This window comes from Centrocercus urophasianus, unplaced genomic scaffold (assembly GCF_019232065.1).
Source record: "Centrocercus urophasianus isolate 14NV4802_14NV808 unplaced genomic scaffold, USGS_Curo_1.0 seq_17, whole genome shotgun sequence".
Classification (NCBI taxonomy): domain Eukaryota; kingdom Metazoa; phylum Chordata; class Aves; order Galliformes; family Phasianidae; genus Centrocercus; species Centrocercus urophasianus.
In genome coordinates this window covers 11235641-11257370 of record NW_024884722.1, presented here as the reverse complement: position 1 = coordinate 11257370, position 21730 = coordinate 11235641, and the positions used below count along the sequence as shown (strand labels likewise).

General features: G+C 41.8%; 1 protein-coding gene across 1 annotated transcript in view; it reads right to left on the bottom strand.

Annotated features, from left to right (window-relative positions):
• Positions 1–21730, bottom strand: part of COL17A1 (collagen type XVII alpha 1 chain) — a 40066-nt gene that overhangs the window by 9003 nt on the left and 9333 nt on the right. The window contains exons 7-43 of the mRNA XM_042818925.1: positions 21658–21693; positions 19973–20020; positions 19440–19583; positions 18340–18495; positions 17573–17644; positions 16464–16529; positions 16032–16097; positions 14819–14983; positions 14255–14341; positions 14077–14121; positions 13337–13486; positions 12545–12760; positions 11901–11939; positions 11461–11487; positions 10950–10976; positions 10411–10473; positions 10132–10236; positions 9595–9648; positions 8908–8943; positions 8727–8780; positions 8309–8344; positions 8085–8120; positions 7631–7693; positions 7265–7300; positions 6819–6890; positions 6429–6455; positions 5765–5800; positions 5181–5216; positions 4873–4953; positions 3962–3997; positions 3166–3246; positions 1966–2019; positions 1804–1845; positions 969–1025; positions 762–821; positions 223–249; positions 99–140 (exon numbers count right to left, since the gene is read on the bottom strand). Coding sequence (XP_042674859.1) covers positions 99–140; positions 223–249; positions 762–821; positions 969–1025; positions 1804–1845; positions 1966–2019; positions 3166–3246; positions 3962–3997; positions 4873–4953; positions 5181–5216; positions 5765–5800; positions 6429–6455; positions 6819–6890; positions 7265–7300; positions 7631–7693; positions 8085–8120; positions 8309–8344; positions 8727–8780; positions 8908–8943; positions 9595–9648; positions 10132–10236; positions 10411–10473; positions 10950–10976; positions 11461–11487; positions 11901–11939; positions 12545–12760; positions 13337–13486; positions 14077–14121; positions 14255–14341; positions 14819–14983; positions 16032–16097; positions 16464–16529; positions 17573–17644; positions 18340–18495; positions 19440–19583; positions 19973–20020; positions 21658–21693 — 2478 coding nt within the window. The remainder of the gene's footprint in view (positions 1–98; positions 141–222; positions 250–761; positions 822–968; positions 1026–1803; positions 1846–1965; positions 2020–3165; positions 3247–3961; positions 3998–4872; positions 4954–5180; positions 5217–5764; positions 5801–6428; positions 6456–6818; positions 6891–7264; positions 7301–7630; positions 7694–8084; positions 8121–8308; positions 8345–8726; positions 8781–8907; positions 8944–9594; positions 9649–10131; positions 10237–10410; positions 10474–10949; positions 10977–11460; positions 11488–11900; positions 11940–12544; positions 12761–13336; positions 13487–14076; positions 14122–14254; positions 14342–14818; positions 14984–16031; positions 16098–16463; positions 16530–17572; positions 17645–18339; positions 18496–19439; positions 19584–19972; positions 20021–21657; positions 21694–21730) is intronic.

Genomic DNA, 21730 nt, shown 5'->3' with positions numbered 1-21730 from the left:
GAGAGTCAGAAATTCAAAGGTATAAGCCGTGTGGATTTTGCCCCTGGCTTCAGCTTACGGACAATGCATTCAAATGAGGAAAAAGGGTACAGACTGACCATGGGAAGAGAATCCTGGAAGGCCAGGTTCACCTGGTTCACCTGCACGGGACACAGAAAAAGAAGAGGTGTCATATACAAAACTACACTGCACCTCAACAACAAGCCCTGGAAGCCTCCTTACCTGTGAATCCTCGTGGACCTCGTTCACCTGTGAACATGGAAGCAGAGGCGCATTGTTAGTTTTTTTTTGGCTTTGATTTCCTACAATATCTCAGCCCACACTGCAGAATACTCTCATGGCTTTCAATTTACAAGGCAGAGTGGGTAAAGGGAGTAAATCCCACTTCTTCCTGCCAGGCGAGAGCTGAGCTAAGTTCAACAGGGACACCTCCTTACACTGACTTACCAACCCCATGTTGTATTTAAAAAAAGATTGTTCCCCACTGATTCCCCCTTCAATGGCAAATCTGACATGACACAAAGTTGGGATCTGAAGAGAACAACTGCCTTGAAACCAGCAATATAGGCTAACAAATTTCTTTGAAAATGACTTTTTTTTTTTTTTTTTTTTTTAATGGAAGCAGACAGGAGTCCTACTTAGTGATCATTCTTATAGCCAAAGAAAGGCAGGAGAGTTTCTGCCTCCAAGTGCTTCCTTCCTTCTTTTCAGTCTGTGTTGCTGTCACCCACCCAGTGTCTTGGTAAGGCAGTGGGACTCACCTTGGTCTCCCTTCGGGCCTGGTGGACCTGGTGGACCGGGTGGGCCAGAGACAAATGTTTCTGTAAGTAAAACAAACACATTTCTTTATGACAGCCAACAAGACATGATACAACTTTCCTTTGGCTCCATCTTTATAACCAAGGACAGACCAAAACAAACAGGACATTCTCAGGGCACAAGGGAGTGAATGAATCTGAAGGGCCTACCTGAGGTGGACACTGAAGATCCTGGTCTCCCTGGTGGGCCTGAAGGTCCTGGCAATCCTATGCAAGAGAGACACAAACAGATTTCAGGAAGAAAAAACTTCAGTAACATGAGTAAACATATCAGAACAGCTCCACCTCCAGCCATGGACATAACTCAAATATTTCCAGGTACAGGATAGTATCATTGTTTTTTCCATGCATACCTATCCATGCTTGCTATTTTTTTTTCCATTATCATCTGCTATCACCAAATGTAGGACAGAGAAATGTGTTTCTTTGTGGTGCAGTATGTCTATCCCAGATGGCTTCTGTTTCACTGATAGGGAAAGTTCATAGCCTCACCCTTTGCTACTGACTAGAGAGCAAGGAATGGGGTTATGCTCCTATCTCATGCCTTCCTGCAGTATTCTCTTCTGGCTTTGTAAGGTAAAATTACCATTTTGCTACAGGAAGTGGTGTAAGGATGTGTTCCTCGTGATCAGTGCTGCTACATCTGTCTCCAGATGGAAGTTAAGGCCATACAAGAATTAAATACAAAATTATTTCATTGTATTCTATGGGGATACGAGCACACTGAGCATCTTCCCTTTATGATTCACAAGTCTGTCTAGCAAATCGTGTCCAAAGCAAATCTCATCCCTTGGGCAGCATCTTACTACTGTGAAACTACATTAGTAAGAACCCATCACGGTGGGAGATTCCACTTCCAGTATAGCCAGTCCTAACAATTTCCAACGTGTCCAAGATCATTACATGACATTCTGCAAAGCACAGGACAGAGGCACTGAAAAAACCACCCACTTTCCAGGGTTGTTTCAGAGAAACAAGCTCTTACCAGGGGGACCACGAGGCCCAGGAAGTCCCTGCACAGATTCACCTGACAATGAAATAAACATGATTGTTATAGGGTATTTACAGAGCCAAATGCACAGCCCAGAAGTGTGCTGAGGTGGTGGTGTGTCCCTGCTTACACACTGATCTCCACTATATTACATACCTGGTGGTCCAGGGGGACCTGGTGGTCCTGCTCGCCCTTGTATATCTCCCAACACTGTGCAAGTGAAACACAAAAAAAGGAAAAATTGTTGCTGTGAAGCTAATGCTGTTATGGAGACAGTTGTGTTGCTGATAGAAGTTCTTACAGTCAACAGTGGACTCAGGTAGGACCTGGATGACCTAAGCCAAAGTTGAGGCAGAGATGGGAAAGGAGGGATGTTTGGTTACCAACATGGGGTTTGGGACAGAAAGCAAAATACAGCACTGAGCAGTCTGGAAGCATATCGAAAAAAAAGGGAGGTAATCTCTCTAAAGAGCAACAGGTGCTGGGGGAGTGAGCAAAAAACAGACTCAGAGGGTAGAGAAAGAAAGAAAGACCTTTCAAGGAGAGGAGAAAGGAGACTATGGCACAGCTATAATTTAACAAGTATCTGCACCATGTTGTCTTTATTGGAAATGGATCTTTGCCTTTTAGTGGAGGCACAAACTTAAAGCTCAGTGATGCAGAGGTCCAAAACTGCATGAGGGATGGGGTGGTATGGAAGCACAGTCTGGGATTTATATGACCTCATTTGGCAAGTACCATTTATGGCTTTATGCCCTTCTTTGTCCTGCCTCTTTTGCACTCTTGCAGAGGTCCTAGACCCTAGGAATACTGATGTGCATCACATATCTAGAACTGCACAGAGCAAGCTGGCACTTTGCTCAGGACACTGCTAAATCATTCTATTCTGCTCTACTAATTACCATACTGATACAGCATTTGTTCTCCTGTGAATTCACCCTCTAACTTGCTGAGATATTCTTATTTCCTTCCTTCCCTGTTCTTCAGATTAACATGCTCTTTTAAACTGGTTCTCCACTTGCAGATGGCTCCACGTTCATCCAACACAGGGAACTGCCCTACGCAAACACGGTGACCAAAAGGCTAAACTGAGGCCCCACTGATTTTCTATTTGTATCCTGGGCCTGGAACCACCTAGTTAGTTTTGAAAGTACTTTAGGATGCACAGATGAGAAGCAGGGCAGAAGAGGTATCTGTCCCACCATGGTAGCATTCCACCACCAAACACATGCACACACACTTGTCCTAGAGCCTGCTGAGGGGAATGAGGCAGATACACCTCCTGTTAGCTGTAAGCAGGCCCCAAGGTCTCCAGCACCTGTACAAAAAAAGGAGTAGAACGCCAGGCTTACTTACTCTGAGATGCCAGTGACGAGACTTCTGTCCTGATAGTTTCTATCACAGCTTCACCTGCGGATCCCTTCTCACCCCGTGGACCTTTTACAGGAGAAGAGGAGAAAGCAAATTAGTTAACAGAGGCTGACACTTCGTATCCACTCCTCCTCCCCCTGACAGCGGGTTCAAACTTTGCTTGTGTGAACTGGGAGCCTGAGTTCAGTCCCCGAGTCTGGGGGACACTGGACTCAAATGCGGAAATGACTTTACAATTTGCTCTAACAGGATCATAGAAAAATAGCTAAGAGCTCTTAGGAAAGTCAGCTCTGCTCAGGCCTTTCCAAACAGATGTCTACCTAATTGACAGTGATTTCAATGACATTATTATTTGTAATTTCGCTCTAGTTTGTTCTTGCACTTCTCAAAACAACAGGAAGCATCCAGCCAAGCTATATCCCCCACTACAGGAACGTAACTGCAGCTGAGAAGTACAATAGAAATGCCAGCTTCCAGAAAAAAATAACAAGAGGAAAAAAAAAAACCAAACATTTTCAGCTTTCACATCACACTGGTTTTCTTACTATTCCTCCCTTCCTCTAGAAATGGAGAAAGAGAAAAAAAAAAAAAAAAAAAGGAAGAATGGAAATTCTTCAAAAGATTAATTAAGCCCAATAATGCAGGAAAATGAACTGAAAGGAAGAAATCCGCAAACAAAAGGGAGTGAGATTGTGCCAAGGCCTTAGAGACTAGAAACAAAAGAAAACTGGTGAATTCCATTTCCAAAAGGAGCAGAATCAGGGCTGACAGAGAACAGTACCTTGTTGTCCAGGGAGACCAGCTGGCCCAATAGGACCTGGTTTAAAAAAAAAAAAAAAAAAAAAGATTGTATGAGGTTTTCCTGGCTGTATATTCTAGTAGCAGAAGAGAATCAATAGGTCTTTTATAAGAACAGAAAATATAATGAATTTGTTTGCTCAATTAATAGAATTGCTATGGGGATATGAATTCATCAGTGTCTCATCTTGTATGACTGGAAGCTCTGGTAAAGAGGCTGATTACCCATCCTCTGGCCATTGATGTGCTCAGTGCCCCTTGGACTGGGGAAATTACCAGAATAGCACTGACCACAAAAGAAATGCAGCAGATTGAACCCTCCTCTTGCACTGTCTGCTGCAAAGTCTTGATCTACCAAACCAGCTCCAGGATTAGCTCCAACTATACAGCTGGGAGAGGCACGCAATGCTATGAAAATCAAAGCCCAGTGGGATTTCTGTTGTCTTGAGATCAAAGGTAAGACCGGAAAACACATACTGACTTCAATTCTAATGCAAGGAAAGAAATCAGACGTAAGTTTGTTTTCCTGAGAAGCAATAAAGTTTGCATTGAGTTGCTGAATTTGACCTCTCTCTAGCTGGTTCTCATCAGATCAAGAAAAAACAACAGGGTTCCCTGTTTTTTCATCTTTCAGCCCTCCCTTAGTCCCACTGCCTTGTAACTGTAACTCATTTCTCCCCCAGGGCCACTGCCTCCCTAACTCTGCCTGAGATATTGGGCTTTCTGCAGGGAAGGGTGAGAACCATGAATATCTAGACTGCTTGAGCAATCTTGCCTCCCAGACAGGGTAGCACGGAAGAGACAACCAACATTACTTACTAAATTAAAAACTGGATACACAGCAATGCAAGGTGCCTGCAAGAAAAAAACTCTGCAGAGGAGCAGCTTCCTTACCTGGAACACCAGGAGGTCCAGTGGGGCCCATGGGTCCTGGAGGACCTGGTGGGCCTGGCAGAGCAATAGTTGATGAACCCTCTGAAACACAAACACAGACACTTGTACACATACAAATACACACACATGCTGCAAACAAATCTGTTCTCAAGGAATGATTTGACAATCTGTTGCATACGTATTCTCCCAACACTGAGAGCTGCCAGCACAGGTCTGGCGCACAGTCAAGATTAATTTGGAGGGGATAATAAAAAAAACAGAAAATTGTCCACAAGTGGAAGAGTTTGAACTCTCACAGCAATACATACCAGCACTTATGACTTTGCCTGGAGATCCAGGTTCTCCTAAGAAAAGAAAGTGATAAATATGAACTCAATTTCTGGGAAAGATTTGTCACTAGCTCAATTATATTGCCTTATCTCTCTTATTAAACATGTGATTTCTATTCTCTTTGCCCTTGATCTCTCATCTAAGAAATCGTATTATTAGAAGGTCATGGAGGAAGCAAAAGAGCCTGCTTAATCCAGAGATCATTCAGATTCTCTCTGATCTTTCCAAGCACCATATCTGCCAGAATTGACAACGGGCCTAGAGTTATCAGAGGCAGGTGCACAACTTCCGTTGCAGTTACCAGACATCATACTCATACATCCAGGGTAGAATGGATTTTGCTAAGGTTTTCTCTTCCAGAACTATGCTGAGTGCCTCAGCAGACATCCTGCATGTCATGTTTGGTCAGGGAGGTTCTGCTATTGCTTGTTCCACAAACCTTCCTTTCCTAAAGCCACTAGATGCCACTGTTGATTCAGAGACTGGTCAACAGAACAGATAATCCTCTTTAAAATTAAGAGCATAGAAAGAAAACAAATATTAAGGAAGAAACAAAACTCACCTTTAGCCCCTGGTCTGCCTGGGTTGCCTGGAAGTCCTAAAATTAGGAAGAAGAACAATTTAAAATAATTAGTAGAAACGTTGTTTGGTTTTATTCACATACTCCAGTGAGCTTCACTAATAGATTTATAGAAGGCATTTCCTACTGCAAAACCTGGCTTTCAGCATTTATAAGCAGGTTGTGCCTACTTCACAAGGTGGAGGAATTCATGGTGGACTGAGCCAAGAGTGTCCTTGGGCAGAAGTAGGGGCTTCCCATCTTTCACTGCTCCCTAGGTTTGCCTGTAACTTCTCACAGATACTGCTCCCTTTTCAGAGGCTCCTGGATAAATTCCCTGGTGATTTGGCCTTCTCCACACTATTCTGCCTGTGGAACATCACATCCTTTTTTCCATCTCTACTACAACCCTCCCTCTCCCCTCTGTTTCTGCTGCTAATTACAAGGACTTTTCAGCGATACAAAAGAAACTAAACATGTGCTCCAAGGCTCTGCATTCCTCAAAACTTATGCAAAATCTATCTCAAAATCAAGGGAGATGCAGAAACTTGGGATATTACTTTGGAAGCCCCGAGCTGCAGAGAGGGAAAATTAGAACTTTTTTGTTTTGAGTCCATACCAAAAGTGCATCACTGACAAAAAACTGGGACATGGTGAGAAAACCTACCTGGTGGTCCCTGGGGTCCTGTAAGACCTAGGTGGGAAAAAAAGGCAAAAAAAATCAAAGATTTTAAAACAATTTTTCAAACAAACTTTGGGCAGGAGGAAGAAAAGGCAAGATTACATTTGCTTAAAATCACAGCACACTAGTGCTGCAAGTCAGCTTAGCACCTGGTATATAAATTGAATGTTGGCTTCTAGCAGCTGAAACTCTTGTGTGCAGTGTGCACAATCCTGAGATCACAAATGGTCTGGGATTCCCTTTGTATTTTATTTTCATTGCTTTCTTACACTACAGAGGTCCTCTGCCAGCATTAACTTCAAAATAAGACCAGAAATCTTTGACAGAGGTGGATTCCTGACCAAGAAAACGTTTTTGTTCCCTGTGTGCTTTTACCTGGCTCTCCTGCATCTCCAGAAGGACCTGGAGGGCCTCGGGCTCCTGGCATTCCCATGAGACCTGGTTCACCTAGGAATATAATCTTGTTAGTGACCTGCAATTTGCTGATTTATAATCAACCAATTCATTCAAACTTCATCACCAGGCATCCTGCCACATTCTATCTATTGTATCCTCACGGCCAAGTGGATAGTTTCAGCATCATGTACTTGGAGATGAACAGAAAAGAGTCGTGGAGTGAGAATAATTCTATCAGATTTACAGCCAGCTCCATTATATGTTATATTTCCATGCTTACAAGGTTGACTTCATACAGTTTTTCCGAGACGTCGAGACATATCCCACACAGCATAAATCTACTGCCATCTTCTTCACTCCTTTTACAAACTAGCCACCAGCCACATCAGAAGTATTTGCTCTTCTACCGCAGAGGAATCTCTTACCTTTTTCACCTGGCTGTCCATCACGGCCAGCTTGTCCTGTTCGAAGAAAACAGATTGTTAGGGACTGGTGTAATAGTACCACAGTTGCCTGTCCTCCTACTATGCAGAGTACAGCCTTAAACACAATAAATCTCCTTGCATTTGAATAAAACCTTAGCTGTAGTTACTGAAGATCCTGAAAAAGTTCACTTGAAAGCGTAAGGACAACTTTTTGAGCATACCAATTAGTTTTAGCTATTTAGAGAGAAGATTGGTGATCACTATCAAGGATTCCACTCCCAAGCTCTTCCCTCGTTTGGACTCATAAAAACAGATGCTTAGTAGAAATTACAGTGGCCAAAAACCCAACTATTTTCTGTTACGCACCTGCAGGTCCTTTAGCTCCTGGTTCTCCTGGAGGACCAGGAATGCCTCTTGAGCCTTGTTCACCTGTAATTAGATGACATAAAAATGAATCAAATCTTGGTGAAGATATAATCTATGACTGTCAGTAATACTTGGTGTTTTGCAATTGAAAAAAGCACTGATAGGATGTTCAAAGTTTATGACTCATGACTTTCTCTGGGCATTAGAAATGCTCAAGGGAAGTGAATGCACAGCACATGAGGGATTTCCACCCACCAAAAATAAGATTGCTATCAAGGATACGATCTATTTGATGAGAACTTGGGTACAAAAATAAAACTCCTATAAACAGTAACATCTTTATAATTTTTCAGAAAGCTAACTAGCATTTTCTGGACTATACATATTTTTTAAAATTAAAACAAAGCACATGTGTATTTTACAAGCTGATACTTCAAGAATACAATCTACTGACCTGTCATTCCACGAGCTCCTTTCTCACCCTGATCACCTGCAGTACAAAAAGGAAGAACTCTGTGAGATTGCTTCATTGTGAAATGTTTCCATCAGAGAACAAGTCTGCTCTCTGATCAGAGCACAAAATAAGAAGACAAAGAAGAATACGGCTAACTTCTATGAACAATATCCATATCTGAAGGAACCTAAGTAAGAGTCAAAAAATTTAATTGATTGATATACCTTTGGGTCCTGGGGATCCAGTAGCTCCTTTCTCACCTGCAAGATACATGGATAGGTAGCAACAAGTCAGAAGGGAAAGGAATTTCAAGTACCAAGGAAATTCACAGGGAAATACAGAAACTCCGTATCCGAGAAACTCAAACTGCAACTTCCTTTCCTTCATTATAGCTCCATCCATCATTATAGCACCCAGACCTCATTCAATTCTCATTCAGACTTTTCTATTACCTGTCTCTTCTGTTTCTCAATATTTGCTTGTAATCATGAAGTCTGATACTCTTCCCCTTTCCCTCCCCTTACATTTTTCTCTTCCTCTTACATCTCAGTGTTCCATGCTCATGTCAAGTCTGTTGCTCAGAGTACCGGAGAAGAACATCAGCTAGTACCATTGTCACAGCACAGAGGAAGGGAAGTTTACCTTTAGCACCTGGGAGACCTGCTTCTCCTCTAAATCCTTGAAGGCCAGGAGGACCTGAAGAAAAATGAGGTGAGGGAGTTAATTCATCCCACTCAACACTACGGAACACAAACTGTGAGAAGCTATTGCTCCTTTTCGCTCTACTCTGCAAGATGCCATAGCAAATAAAGGCAGCACTCACCTGGAGGTCCTTGAGGGCCTGGAGAACCCATCGGACCTATGAATAAGGAACATGAGTTTTCTTTCAGTAACACCACAATCAGAAAATGAACAAACCTCTTCAGGTTTGCACAACAGCATTCACAATCAAGTAGGTATTTAGAAGATCAGAATGTCCCTAGACCCTAGAATTGGCATTCTGGCCTCTTGAAAATCAGGATATTGAATCTATAAGCTTAATTCTTATAACACATACGAAGTGTTTTTCCTTAAAGTAAGGAAAAGAGATTAAAACCTTCTATCTTTGCTGGGATGTTGGGGTCTATGCTTCAGGTACGATTAATTCTTTTGATCCCAGTGACATGGACTGTAAAGCTGTAATGTCATTAACAGCCCTTTAGGGACATGGAATTTATTATTTCTAAAAACAGAATAAAAACTGCTGGAAACACAACACATCTTAGAGACGGATGTTTCGGGAAACCTCTCTGCTGACCCCCCACCCTCCCTAAAAATCTCCAGGAGTTTACTGCTCTAAACATTGTGTGCATTTACAAAAGTCAGTTTTAGTTAAAATGAGGACTACTGAGCCACTTTTCTGATTACTGCAGTGCAACATAAATGAAGTTAGAATTTTAGAGTGTCCATTTCCTCCTCACAGAACACCTGGTCAATCTGTTAGGCTTTCTCTGTCTATCTTGATATTTACCTTTAAGGCCAGCAGAACCTGGGGGACCAGGTGGCCCAGGAGGACCTGCAGCACCTGCAGAATAAGAACATAAATAGATCCCATAGAACACAACTGTGATATCACTTCTCCATCCCCCTATCTTCCACTATTCTCTGTTCTGGTAAGAGTCACGAATAATCTTCAGGGTAATCTGCTGGTCAGTCAAAAACACACTGTATGTAAACATGCACTGTACAAGAAAAAAATCCCATCTCACTGGACTTCAGGATGAGCAAGATACATTTCCAAGCTTTGGGAAGATGATGACTTTGATACTAAGTGGTTCTCAGACTTGACTGTGAAATGCAATAAAACAAAGAAGAGCCTTATTTGTCTTTTGCAAGCTTGACACAAAAACCCTTTAGGACAGATTTGTCCATTCTGGGAAACATCTAAAAATGAACATTAGATTTGAATAATCAAAATCAAATTCATGAAGTAACTGAAAACTCAGGACTCAACTCCACCTTTTGTCTATCTCTGCTTTATCAAAAAAATTGGAAACCTAGTTCCTACCTCTATCTCCTTTTTCTCCAAATCCAGGTGGTCCAGGCTCTCCTCGAGGCCCTGGTAGCCCTTCTCGACCTCTTTGTCCCATGGGACCTTCCATGCCAGGATCACCTATAGAAAACAAAAGCCTTGTTAGAATAGTTGTCTTTACAGTTGGCACTGGGCAAGCAAGATCCATGCTTACTTCCATGGTGAAAGGCAATGATCACAGCAAGCTGATGTCTATAATTCCCAAGTCAACTATAAATCTGCTGTGAGAGACTCAGTATTGATAGATATGCTTACCCATGCTGCCCTTCTGTCCTTTTGGTCCTTCTGGTCCTTGGTGCCCCGCTGGACCAGGAATGCCTGGAAAAAAAAACACAAAAAAAATGTTCACAATCTTTATCTGTGTATTGTGAATTAATAACCTGCAAATCAGTGTAACAACCTGAACCCCTAAGGGACTCAGCAGCTGGTGAAGGATATACTACTTGCAGTGTGGGTACTCGAACAGGGATCTCTTTAGAAGAACACAATACATATTAGAGCACAAGAACACTGTGCCAAGTATTCACATAGATGTGGAACTCTTTCAAAGGTAGCCTGGGATCTTCACACTCACAAATTAGACATGTTCAACCATACGGAAGTCAGGCTGAGGCTTTGCTTATAACCAAACATCTGTAGTTCAGCATCAAGGTATTAATCAAGGGACTAAATCTACTAAGTACTGACTCTTCAGAAAATCATACTGAGCTAGATTTCTAGTGCAAAACTTGTTCTTGTCAATGGTAATGTCACTAAGAGTTCATCCCTCAAAGGGGACTTGTACTGTTGCTCACCTGGGACACCGGGAAGCCCTCGATCCCCTACAGGAAGAAAGAAATAGAAAGCCAGTTAGGAAAAGGTTTTCACTGTTTCTCACACTGACTAATCCTCACCCCCATGTAAAAAGGAATTTATGTTCTTGTTGTGTTTAGAGGTTCTGCCTTCCCAGCAATGCCAGACTGCATTTTTCGTATTTATGCAATAGATTAAATTATTCACGTTGCATGAAATCCTCGCAAGCACTCTGTGATTAAGCCAGGTATGGTTTCATTTCAGGAATGACTGTCAACCAGGTAAAGGAAGTTCCAAGATTCAAAGTGACAATTGATCTCTCTCCTGCTGTGACCTCTAAAACTGCCTTTGCCAGGAAAATGAAGATAATCACAAGAATATCTGAAACATCAGATGCATCAGTTTCCCTGTCTAACTTCAGAAGTAACAAACATTCATATAGGCTATACACATATGCCAGGCCCTACGGCAGGCTGCCACAGAACCTCAGACAGCAAGAAACTCCAGACTCACCTTTGGGACCTTGCAATCCCATGTCACCTGAGAAAAAGGGAAAATAAAATAAAATCAGGAGAAATCCTGGAGGTATTTCTCATTCTGTTGTTGTTTTTCTAGTTGTTCTCTAGCCTTCAATAAAACACGAACAAGTTTTAGATGAACAAGGACACTTCACAACAGCACAATGCAGGACCAGGCCCATCACAGTAGTGACATATAGGATCCAGCCTTTCAACATTCTATAATGCATTGTGGGATTGGATTTTCTCTATTAATTCTGCATGAAACAGGTCCCCCCACAGTTTAAATGGCAAACCAGCTTCATGTTCTGTAAGTATAAACCAGTATCATTTTTCTCACTGCCAACTTTCCCTAGCGGCGATATCCATTCCAAACTTGAACATTGCCATAACCAAGGAATAGGACAAAGGAAGAGAAAGACTGTAAGGCTATACCTTTCATACCAGGTTCTCCTCTTTCCCCTCGGAAGTAGCCTGCAACAGGAAGCGAAGGTGTTGTTAGACTGCATTACACAAGAAAATAGCTAATTGCTTTGCATACAAAGATCCCTCTAACTGGATTTTGAGGCTGCAGACAGCACAGTCTGGAAAACACAATGTGAGTTTCCTTGAGAAGTTTGCTCTTTGCCAGCCTTTGAACTGCTTGGAGTTACACGAAACTTCTGAAGCTGGAAAAACGTAGACTCCTCACTTCTTAGCCTGCTTCTATCAAAACAAAAGTAAATAATATTTCCCTTGCTACTAAAAGTAGCACAATAAGCTTTGGATTAATTTTACATGCAGTTCTTTCAAAATGGAAAACTCACTTGCTTCAACAAACAACACATTCTGGTGCAGGATGGCATGCCCACAGTTTCCTTTTTCCTCATCCTGCTAGCTTTGATGGATGCAGCACCAGCATCAGTGGCAGCATCCTGTGTCCCAGCAAAACTTATCTGTGAGGACAGGTGAGGGCTCTGCTTTTGAGAGATTGCATTGCAATCCAGAGGTCATTGTCTTTAGGCCCTCAGAAAATAAAACCCATTCGTTTCCCTTTCAATAATCTGGTCCAAAGCATCACAGGTATTTACTCTGCTCACCTCGTTCTATTTCCTTATTCAGTCTGCTCTTCACCATCAACCAAACTGATTCTTCATTTTCAAAAGGGAAGGTTGAAGATGGTGCCGCACCATGAAGAAAATCCACTTTAGAAACATCTTTTTCTAAATACGGATTCCCTTGGTTAACTGTCAGGAAGCTGTGATTTATTTTTTCCAGGTTGTCCACACGAGATCTCAGCTTTCTCACTTCTTCCGCTGGAAGGTTAAAGTAAAACAGTGAAAATGTTGATGCAGGCATGTGACTGAAATACTAATTTCTAACAGTGGTGACAAGGCAACGCTGTGACAGCTATGGACAATGAATTTAGCAAGATTATTTTTGCAGCTCTTATTTTAGCAGGGAAATCTGGAGTTTCAGTGACAGCTTCGGAATGTGTTAGTCTCCGAAGAGAAGACATCTCAGGAGTTTCCCTACCCTCCTCTCCCCAGAACTATATAATCTCTTATAGAAGGTTTATATTCCTTATTCATTCTTTCTGTCCATTTGCAATATTTTGGTGGTGGTCACAATTCTGAGTACTGAATGTGCTCCTCTGGTAGCGAGTTACAATTCACTTGGCTTCTTTCTGCCCCACAGAAAGTTTTGTTCCTCCATGTAAAACTCGATCCTGCCAGCAGAAGGAAGACCCTATCTCTGTATCTTACCCTTCTCTCACCTTAGCAGCAATCGTTCTCATAGACAGGGATACATAGAGGTGGGATTCTGTTCAGTCTCAAATTTAAATACACAGAGGCCAGTGATCCAGGCCAGTTTTAGTAGTTATTTCTTACCCAGAGCAATGAGTCCAAAGAGCAATCCAAGGAGAAGCAACCATGCCAGAAGCAAACCCAGAAGCCATTTCCACCAGCTACAGCAGGAACCACAGGGACACCAGGAAGGTGCTGATCCAATTGCACCGCCTGCATCACCATTTCGTATTTCTGGAAGAGGGAATTAAATGGTAAATAGCTCCTTAATTTCAGAGTCAAGAATATCTTGAGAATAAGGACTACAAGGTCAGATCCATTATATAAATGGAGAAAAAGCTTTACATTTCACTCTGTGAACACTGGGTGTTACTCTAATCCCTGTGGAAGCTGTAGACAGCTTCCCAATGGGAATCCCAACAGGGTACAACAGCCAGCGCTTTTTAAAATAACTGCTGCACAAACACAATTGCTCTGGGGTCATTCTGTTGTACATTTCTAAGCTGTAAGTAACAGCAAGAGCCAGAATGGTTTGATCCCTCTCCTCCCCACAAATCTATCCTGATAGTAGGATGCACTCTGCTGTCAGCTAGCTGACTTCCTCCAGCAGCTAAGAAGTGCCACAACTGCCCAATCATCCACAATAAAATCACAGGTAACACTTTCTGTGGCATGTGCTTTGCTCATTACAGATGGAGTAGCCTTTTAAACATGACCTTCCTTTGACGTTGTCATGCAGAGATCATTCAACACGCTCGATAACAGCTTTTTGTATGCTGTGCTTTGATGCTCCCTCCAATGACAGTATGAATAGCACCACTTACCTGCATATGTTGCTTTGTCCCTTGTTGGCGCTGATTTCAATCCTCCTGTAATAATAAAAGAAGATTTAACAGTCTTTCCATACAACACTGAACTTGGAGCATGGGTTTGTAGAGAGAAGGTGTCAATGGAGACAGAAAGAGGTAGTTCTCATGTACTGCCACAAGCAAAGACCCGTACCATTTGTATCTGATTTCAGGCCAGTATCTGCCACGTAAGAAGAAAGCCCCTGCTTTTCCTTCTTCAAGGTGTCTTCTGCAAAGGATCCTGAATTGGAATGAAATGCAACTGAAAACATTACAATTGGAGTACAACCAGGCCAACTCTTTTCTCAGAGTCTAAAAGCGTGGTAGCGTGGTTCTTATTAGGTAGCAAGAACAGCTCTCTGTCAGTTTAAGCTAGCTGCTGATCTATCAGTTTGAAGTTCTTGAACTCCCAAGCTTTGAGAAATGTCCCAAGGCACACCCTGGAGCTTCAAAGGCAAAATATGTTAGACATAGATGCTGCTGATGTGGTTAAAGGCTAAATGCCTGCCATAGATTCATGGGTGGCATACAGGCATAGCGTCCTGAACTCTCAACTCCACAGACAGAGAAGACCCTACACTGGCACAGTTCATCCGGCTGCATCAAAGTTTGTCTCCAAAATGTCCCTTGCAGAGATGTGATTCATATTCCCCCTCTCCATTTTTCTGCTCTCAGCAGACCCATATGTGTGTCACACATCCCAAGGAAGAGAAATTACCTCCATTAAGCCCAGTGGAAGATGCACTAAAGACTTTGCCACTATCCTTGGTCATGACTAAGAGCTCCATCTCCTTCTTTGCTGGGGCATTCTCTTTCTCCAGCAGCAGGAACTTGCAGTCTTTGCGCAGAAAGTCGTCTCCCTGGGAGCTCAAAACAGTTCCACCTGAAATATTGGTGAAATATTGGAAATACTGGAACAGAGGAGGAGATGGGTGCATATAAACATGTAACTACAAGCCACAACACTTTTGTTCATCAAAACAGGGAGTCCCATTATGACTGGGTTTGCCACTTCTATAAGGAGCCAGCAAGATACACATCAGTCACTTGAAGATAAAAAGAGCTGTGTGTCTCATTAAACTTTAGAGACGTGTATTTCAACAGCATGGGAACAACTTCTACAGGATATGAAGAGCATTCAACGTTCGTAATGAAAGAACTCGCTCACTGACCTCCTCTCTTTTGAAACACATCTATTAGAGAATCATAGAAATTCAGTCTTGAGAGATATCCAAAGGTCACAAGAGCCATCACATCTCAAGCTAAAGAGTGCCTTAAAAGAGACACTGTGAAGCACAAAGCACTTCATATACTTGGGAGCCAGGCACGGTTATGAAGCTTTGAACTGCAGCTCGCAGAAGTTGAGCTCAATATAAATAAAGCTAAAAATATTAATGTGGCCACGTTTCTGCCATTACGCAGAAAAGATGAATCCCAGCTATTCAGAGACCACAGGCCAGTAGAAAGACCTCAGTTTATCTCATAAAATAGAACAACCAAACAACAAAAAGCCAACAATCTGATCATGCGTAAGTTAGTTCCTTGATTTTCAAGTGGTTAAGGCTGATATACCTGAAAAATAACATTTAGGTGTAACCTTGGAAATATTTTGGTTTCAAATGAAACACAGTGTCACATGTCATCTTCTATCCAGTTACTTATCTGTTGAACAGAAATAGCTACAATAAAATTCTCCAAGTTACCACAAAGTGGGAGAGATCTGAATCAGGCCAGCTGATTTCTCATCCTGGCTCATTTACCTTCTTTTCTGAAAGGCTCTAGTAAGGGAGCTTGATATCGACAAGTCATGCTCCTGAAGAGTCACATGTTAGTACCACTCAGATGGATGAATCGGATGAATCTCTAATTCACTTTTATCATGAAATGCTTGTACAAAGCTATGTCTAAGCAACTGTGAATGATACACTCACCTGCTGAGGCAGACACACCAGTACTATTCATGGTGTTTGTCTGAGAAGTGTTCTTCATCCCATATGCTGCAATGAAGAAGTTCCAGAATGAAAAAGATGAAGGATAGCAAAGTACCTACGCATACCAGTCTTGGGCTATACACCATTCATGAATCTTTTCTCAAATAGGACACCTAGTAAAACTCAAATGAGCAAGGGTTTTCCCAGCAAGCAAGTTTATAGTGCTTACACAGGCACTGGAAGCCACTCCTGTTATATGCAAAACAGAAGAAATGTTCCTCAAAATCTCCTCACACCACATTGCTCCACACCAGAAGATGGCAATAAAGGAACCTCTGTCAATACGAACATTATAGTCACCACAGAAAAGGTGGGAGAATGTAGTACACATCAGGGACTCCCTTATTTGCTTATGCTTAAAAGGTTTCTGACCTGCAGAGGCTGCAGTGGCATTCAGAGCTGAAGAGCTTGGTGACAGATTGTTTTGAACTCCAAACACTGCAAAGAAAAAAATCAATGCAATGGGAGTTAGAGAAGTCCTGCAGTGCAAGTGGTGTTCTGGCTGAAAACAAAATAAAACCAGTGATAATAATGATGACCTCAGAGAATCCTGTTGGTTAGAAATCACCCTTAGGGTTTCTAAGGAATTTTGTCAGCTAGTAGATACATCACAATTCTAAGCATTCCTGTTCAAAACCTTACAAAGCATTTTTTCCTTAGATCCCCTTGCTATATAAGTTATTATTGGCCCAGGACTATTAACAGTGACAATTTTAAAACATCAACTCAGGTTAGATTGGAAGCCCACTTTCATGGCTGCGTGGACGTTTCTGGAAGTATGGGACTTGGGAAAACAAGTAGATTTGGGAAACCAGTTTGATGTGACTGGAGGAAGTTTAATGAGACAACTGCACACACTGCACGTCAAAGTATTGTCCAGAGAGAAGTAAACACTTGAAGGTGGTACCTTCAGTGTCAGAATCACTGTGGCAATATCTGATGTAGTTTACAGACTGCTTTCATGCACCCTGCTCTCTAGAGGCTCAATCAGAGAACCTGCATGATGACACAACACTGAGTAGGAAAAATGTGTGACTGCGTAAGGAAGAGAGGTGCTCTTGTGGTAGGGAACAGCATCAACCAAAAGTCGTAAGTGAAACAAAGGGTAATTATAGGGAAAACTGACAGCAGTAAACCTTTATGGATTAGGACACATGAGTTTAACTCTCAGAGGGTTATCCTGAGTTGTCCTGGGGAAGAAACAGGCTGCTTCAATAGACAAATTACTAATCTTGGAAAATAGCCGATTTTCCTCGCTACCTAAATAAAAGTAGTTAGGACCTAATGTCAGCTACACAAGCTATACAGCATACACCCAGAATAAATCCTCTGTAACCAGAGAATAACTGTGGTGTAAAGACAAGCTATTGACATTCAGAGGAAAGAGGAGAAACAGAGTAATATGGGCAATATTTCAATGCATGTGTCTGGCAGGACTGTGGCATTGTAAAAGTGTGAAGGGAACAAGAGAAAAATCTGACCTGTTGAGGATGTGCTCAGGCCTGTGTTCAGAGTATGACTGCTGGGAGCCAGGTTATTCGGAACACCAAAAACTGTAAAAAGAGGAAGTGAAATGTTATCACTTCTACAGCCCACAGAAATTAGTCAGCGTGATTGTAAAATAATTGCACAGAGGAAAAATACTGAAAACTGTGACCTGAAGCCACTCCCTTTACTGAACTCACAAAGTTGAGAAGAACCTATAACAGAAAACTGCAATCATGAGATAATGTGAGAAAGCAAAGCTTTGGCTAGTATGGCATTATTAACCTTCTTGTGCTTGTTTTTTTTTTTTTTTTTACTCTAACAGCATCCCTGGCATTTGGAAGTTGGTTTTGCAAGTTATAATCATTGCCAACATTGATTGATTAGATCTTTAACGTTAGAGGATGGCATGGTTAGGACTAGTTTTTCTTTCAATTAACCAAGATAATTCAAAGTTCACTAGTCTAAAACTAGTCTTGATAGACAGTCTGGTCTCATTTAAGTAAATAATAAAGTTACAACAATTGAAACAAATCAGGCAGCCAGGACAGCCTATCCTCACAACAAAGGACTTCCAAGTACAAACATCGTAGAAGCAAAATCAAAGAATTACAGAAAAGCAGAGAAAACCCAAGCATATCTTCTGCCACCTCAGTTCTTCCCTCATTTTAATTCTTCTAACTGTGCAGATAAGAGCACTGCTATTGACCCAATTTCAGTGTGGAGTTTTGTGCTTACAGACTTGGCAGTCCAGGGAGCATACCTGATCCTGTAGAGTGAGACATAGCATTGACCAAAGAAGAGCTCTGGCCCATGCTGTTGTGGTATCCTCCAAGGGAAGACCCAGCAGGCAGAGTTGAGGACCATGTGTATGGAGGGAGGGCTGTATTTAGTATAGTTGTATCATATGTCCCTGACACTGTAAAAAAATAAAACAAAATAAACAATAAACAAACAGTAGGGACTAGGCTTATGACTTAGTATGCACTGTAGGTTTACATGGCAGAGAACTTAATTTGCCTTCAATTTCAATTACTTTTGTTGAGTCCATGCAACAACTCCAGGTTAATGTAGTATAACCAATCTCAAATGCCAGCTGATTATAGCCCACTTGAATTAAAAAGAATGGAATAAAGACTGACATGATAGCCTGACTATTCACAAAATACTTTGAGAAGACTTCACTGTTTACGGATGCTATGATACTACAATAAAACATTTAATGTGCTTCGGTCCATAATTCTGTTAACCCTGGACCAGGACACCTAGAAATTTTGCTTCCCACACATGTGGCTCTGGTTCAAAATCCCCAGTTTTAGACAAAATTTTAGCCATCAGAAGGTAAAAAGGCATTGCTCGTTCCTAGATTCTGGTGGAGAACAGCAGAGTGAATACGAACATCGCTGCCTCAAGCGCCACAGGGAGGCTTATAATTAATGAAAGCCAGTTACAGTATTCTAAATAGTATTTATAATACCATCAAGTTTTACTGATCTCTGAACCTGCCGTATGGCCAATAAATTGAACACTGATCCAAATGTTGTCTTCACTGCTATCTTCATTTTGCTCAGCAATAAGAAATCATACTGCTCTAAGACATTTATGCAGAGCTCTTGTCTCTGCCAGCAGCGCTTCTGAATTAAACCTGGCGTCAGCAGGATGTCTTAATTTTATAGAATTACACAGTTCACCACCCAAAGATGGCCCTGGACAATCCTCCGACACTTTACTCCTTTTTCTGTATCTGGGACAGAGACCATGCATTCTTACTCTGGTGTTCTTGACAGCTGAGAATTTTTACGGTAAAACGAATTTTAATGGATAGTTAGCAATGCTGGAGTCTTCCAGACCTCTGCCACGTACCTGACTGAGAGCTCTCAGTAACCATTTTTGTCTCCACCACAGCTTTTTTTGGTATTGGGAGGGTACTTGACGATGACCGAGTCGGGCTGCAGCTGGCTGATCGACTTCCTTTCAGTAAACGTTTGACATCATCCAACTCCGTCCCTGGCATGAAAAACAAGCACCCAGATTTATCCAAAAGCCCTTGTTTCACTGAACTGTAATCCTGCCCTGGGGATAAACCATTCAGTGGAATTTACTCAGGAACATCTCAGAAGCTGTATTTTTCAGGAGTGCCATTGACATAACAAAACTTCACAAGCTGCATTTCAGGAACTAAGTACAACTCTATCCTTGCAACCACCTAACCCACAGCATGCTTCTTTGTTCAATACAGGGAGATAAATGGAAGTTCTTACAGTGGGAATAAAGGATGACATGCTGCTATCTGTCATCATGAAGACTGGATTCACAAGACACCGTAGACATATCTAGAGCACCTACACACTCTACGTTATACCTGATTCCCCCAGAGTATAAGCTGTGGCACTTACATCTGCCAGAGGGAGATGCGCTCTGCAGCCGGACTCGTATTTCACTCTCTGTGAAGAGAAAAAAGCAGATCATGAATATGGAGTGCAACGTATTTATGCCCTGAGCTGAGAATGAATCTTTATGCTGAAGTGAATTCCTCGCTTCCTGCTGTCTGTGTTGCCTTGCTGCTCGATCTAAGCAGCACTCGTGGCATATACTAATTTCTTGCAAATTGGCCTGGGTGATTTTTGTTCTAGGGTTAGATTTAAATGTTTTTTTCATTCAGAGAGCTTCATTTTATTGCTTGCATGCTTCTGTTGAAGTCAATAGTATTGTCAGTGCCAATCAAATGAAAGACCTAATTCCTCAGTCCTCAATCAAGGTCCTCAATCAAGTCCTAAATAATCAGTCCTCATTCCCACTCACCACAATTACTATTATTGGTCTATTGGATAAAAACCTAAAGAGTCAAAAGAAACTTCAAGATTTCAAGGCTAACAAAAGTTCCCTAATACTTATTGGGTAAAATTCACACCACATCTCTATAACGGGCTGCAGGATTTAGGCTCTTGCAACCTGCTGCCTTCTGTTTCGGCTCCTTGAACATAACCCCCTGCTTTACCAAAGTTGCACTGAAATAAAACTGTCAGGTCGCACTCAGACATTTATTAATCCAACAATCTTTCCAGGTACTCCAGTTTATTACTTACTGGCTTTTACTGTTCAGCACAAGAGACTACAGAGTTAATCCGATTTGTTGGGAAAAGCCTTTAAGCTTACTACCTATGAGCAAGGACATGTGACCCATGCTCCTTGAGATGAAATCTGACAGTTCATACACTCTAAAGGAAACACTGGCTTCGGCATTCAGGTAGAGAAGCTGATTGATAGATTGAGACAATTTCCTGAAGTAACATGAGAAGCTGAAGCTGATTCTCTGGTATCTGTTTTATTACATAAGGCTAGCTCTGCTGGGAGGTATGTACTGTGCCAGAGGAGACTGTGAAGACCTGAGGTAGAATAATTGGTAACTGTGACATCCTCCAGGAGAAGAGTGCAAGAGCATACTTTGATTTATATCCACTGCCAAAATTAACTTGGATAAAATGACATTATAGTTTTCTCCTCAAGCAACTGGAAACAGATATTAAACTCTTAGTAATATAATCCTGCTTTCCCCAGTGCTGTTAATAAATTACTAGAAGAGCTAAATGGTTTAAACAACACAGTTTCACAGTGAGCTCATAAGCAGACTGCAGCAAGTCCATAATTTCTTCAGCCTCTCGTTACCACCAGCATAAGATCATTTCAGGGAACGTCCGCATGGTTTCTAATATAAATCTTGGGGAAAAATGTGCATGTGATTGTTGTAAAAACACCAGAGCGGGGGTCACAGAGAATGGCTGGACTGAGTTTGTGGTAGCAAACAGTTAAGATGGAAAACTACGTTCCACACCCCCAGAGTTCCAGGTCCCCAAACAGATCCTCCTTTTTATGACTTTCACTGGAGTCCTTGCACTGAGCTTGTTTAATCAACTGTTCACACATAAAATGGTTCACACCTGCAGTGGTGTAAATCCAGGCACCTCATCAGACTCTAGACTCAAACCACTTTGATTCCAGATAAGGAGTAGGTCCATCTGACACACCTTGAGTCACATTGGGAAAAAACAAAGACAACTTCTAAAAGAAGAGTACCACTTACCTCGACTTTGGCTTCGCCCTCGTGTGGAGGCAGATGCTGTGAATATAAGAGAAATAAAAACAATGTTAGGTTT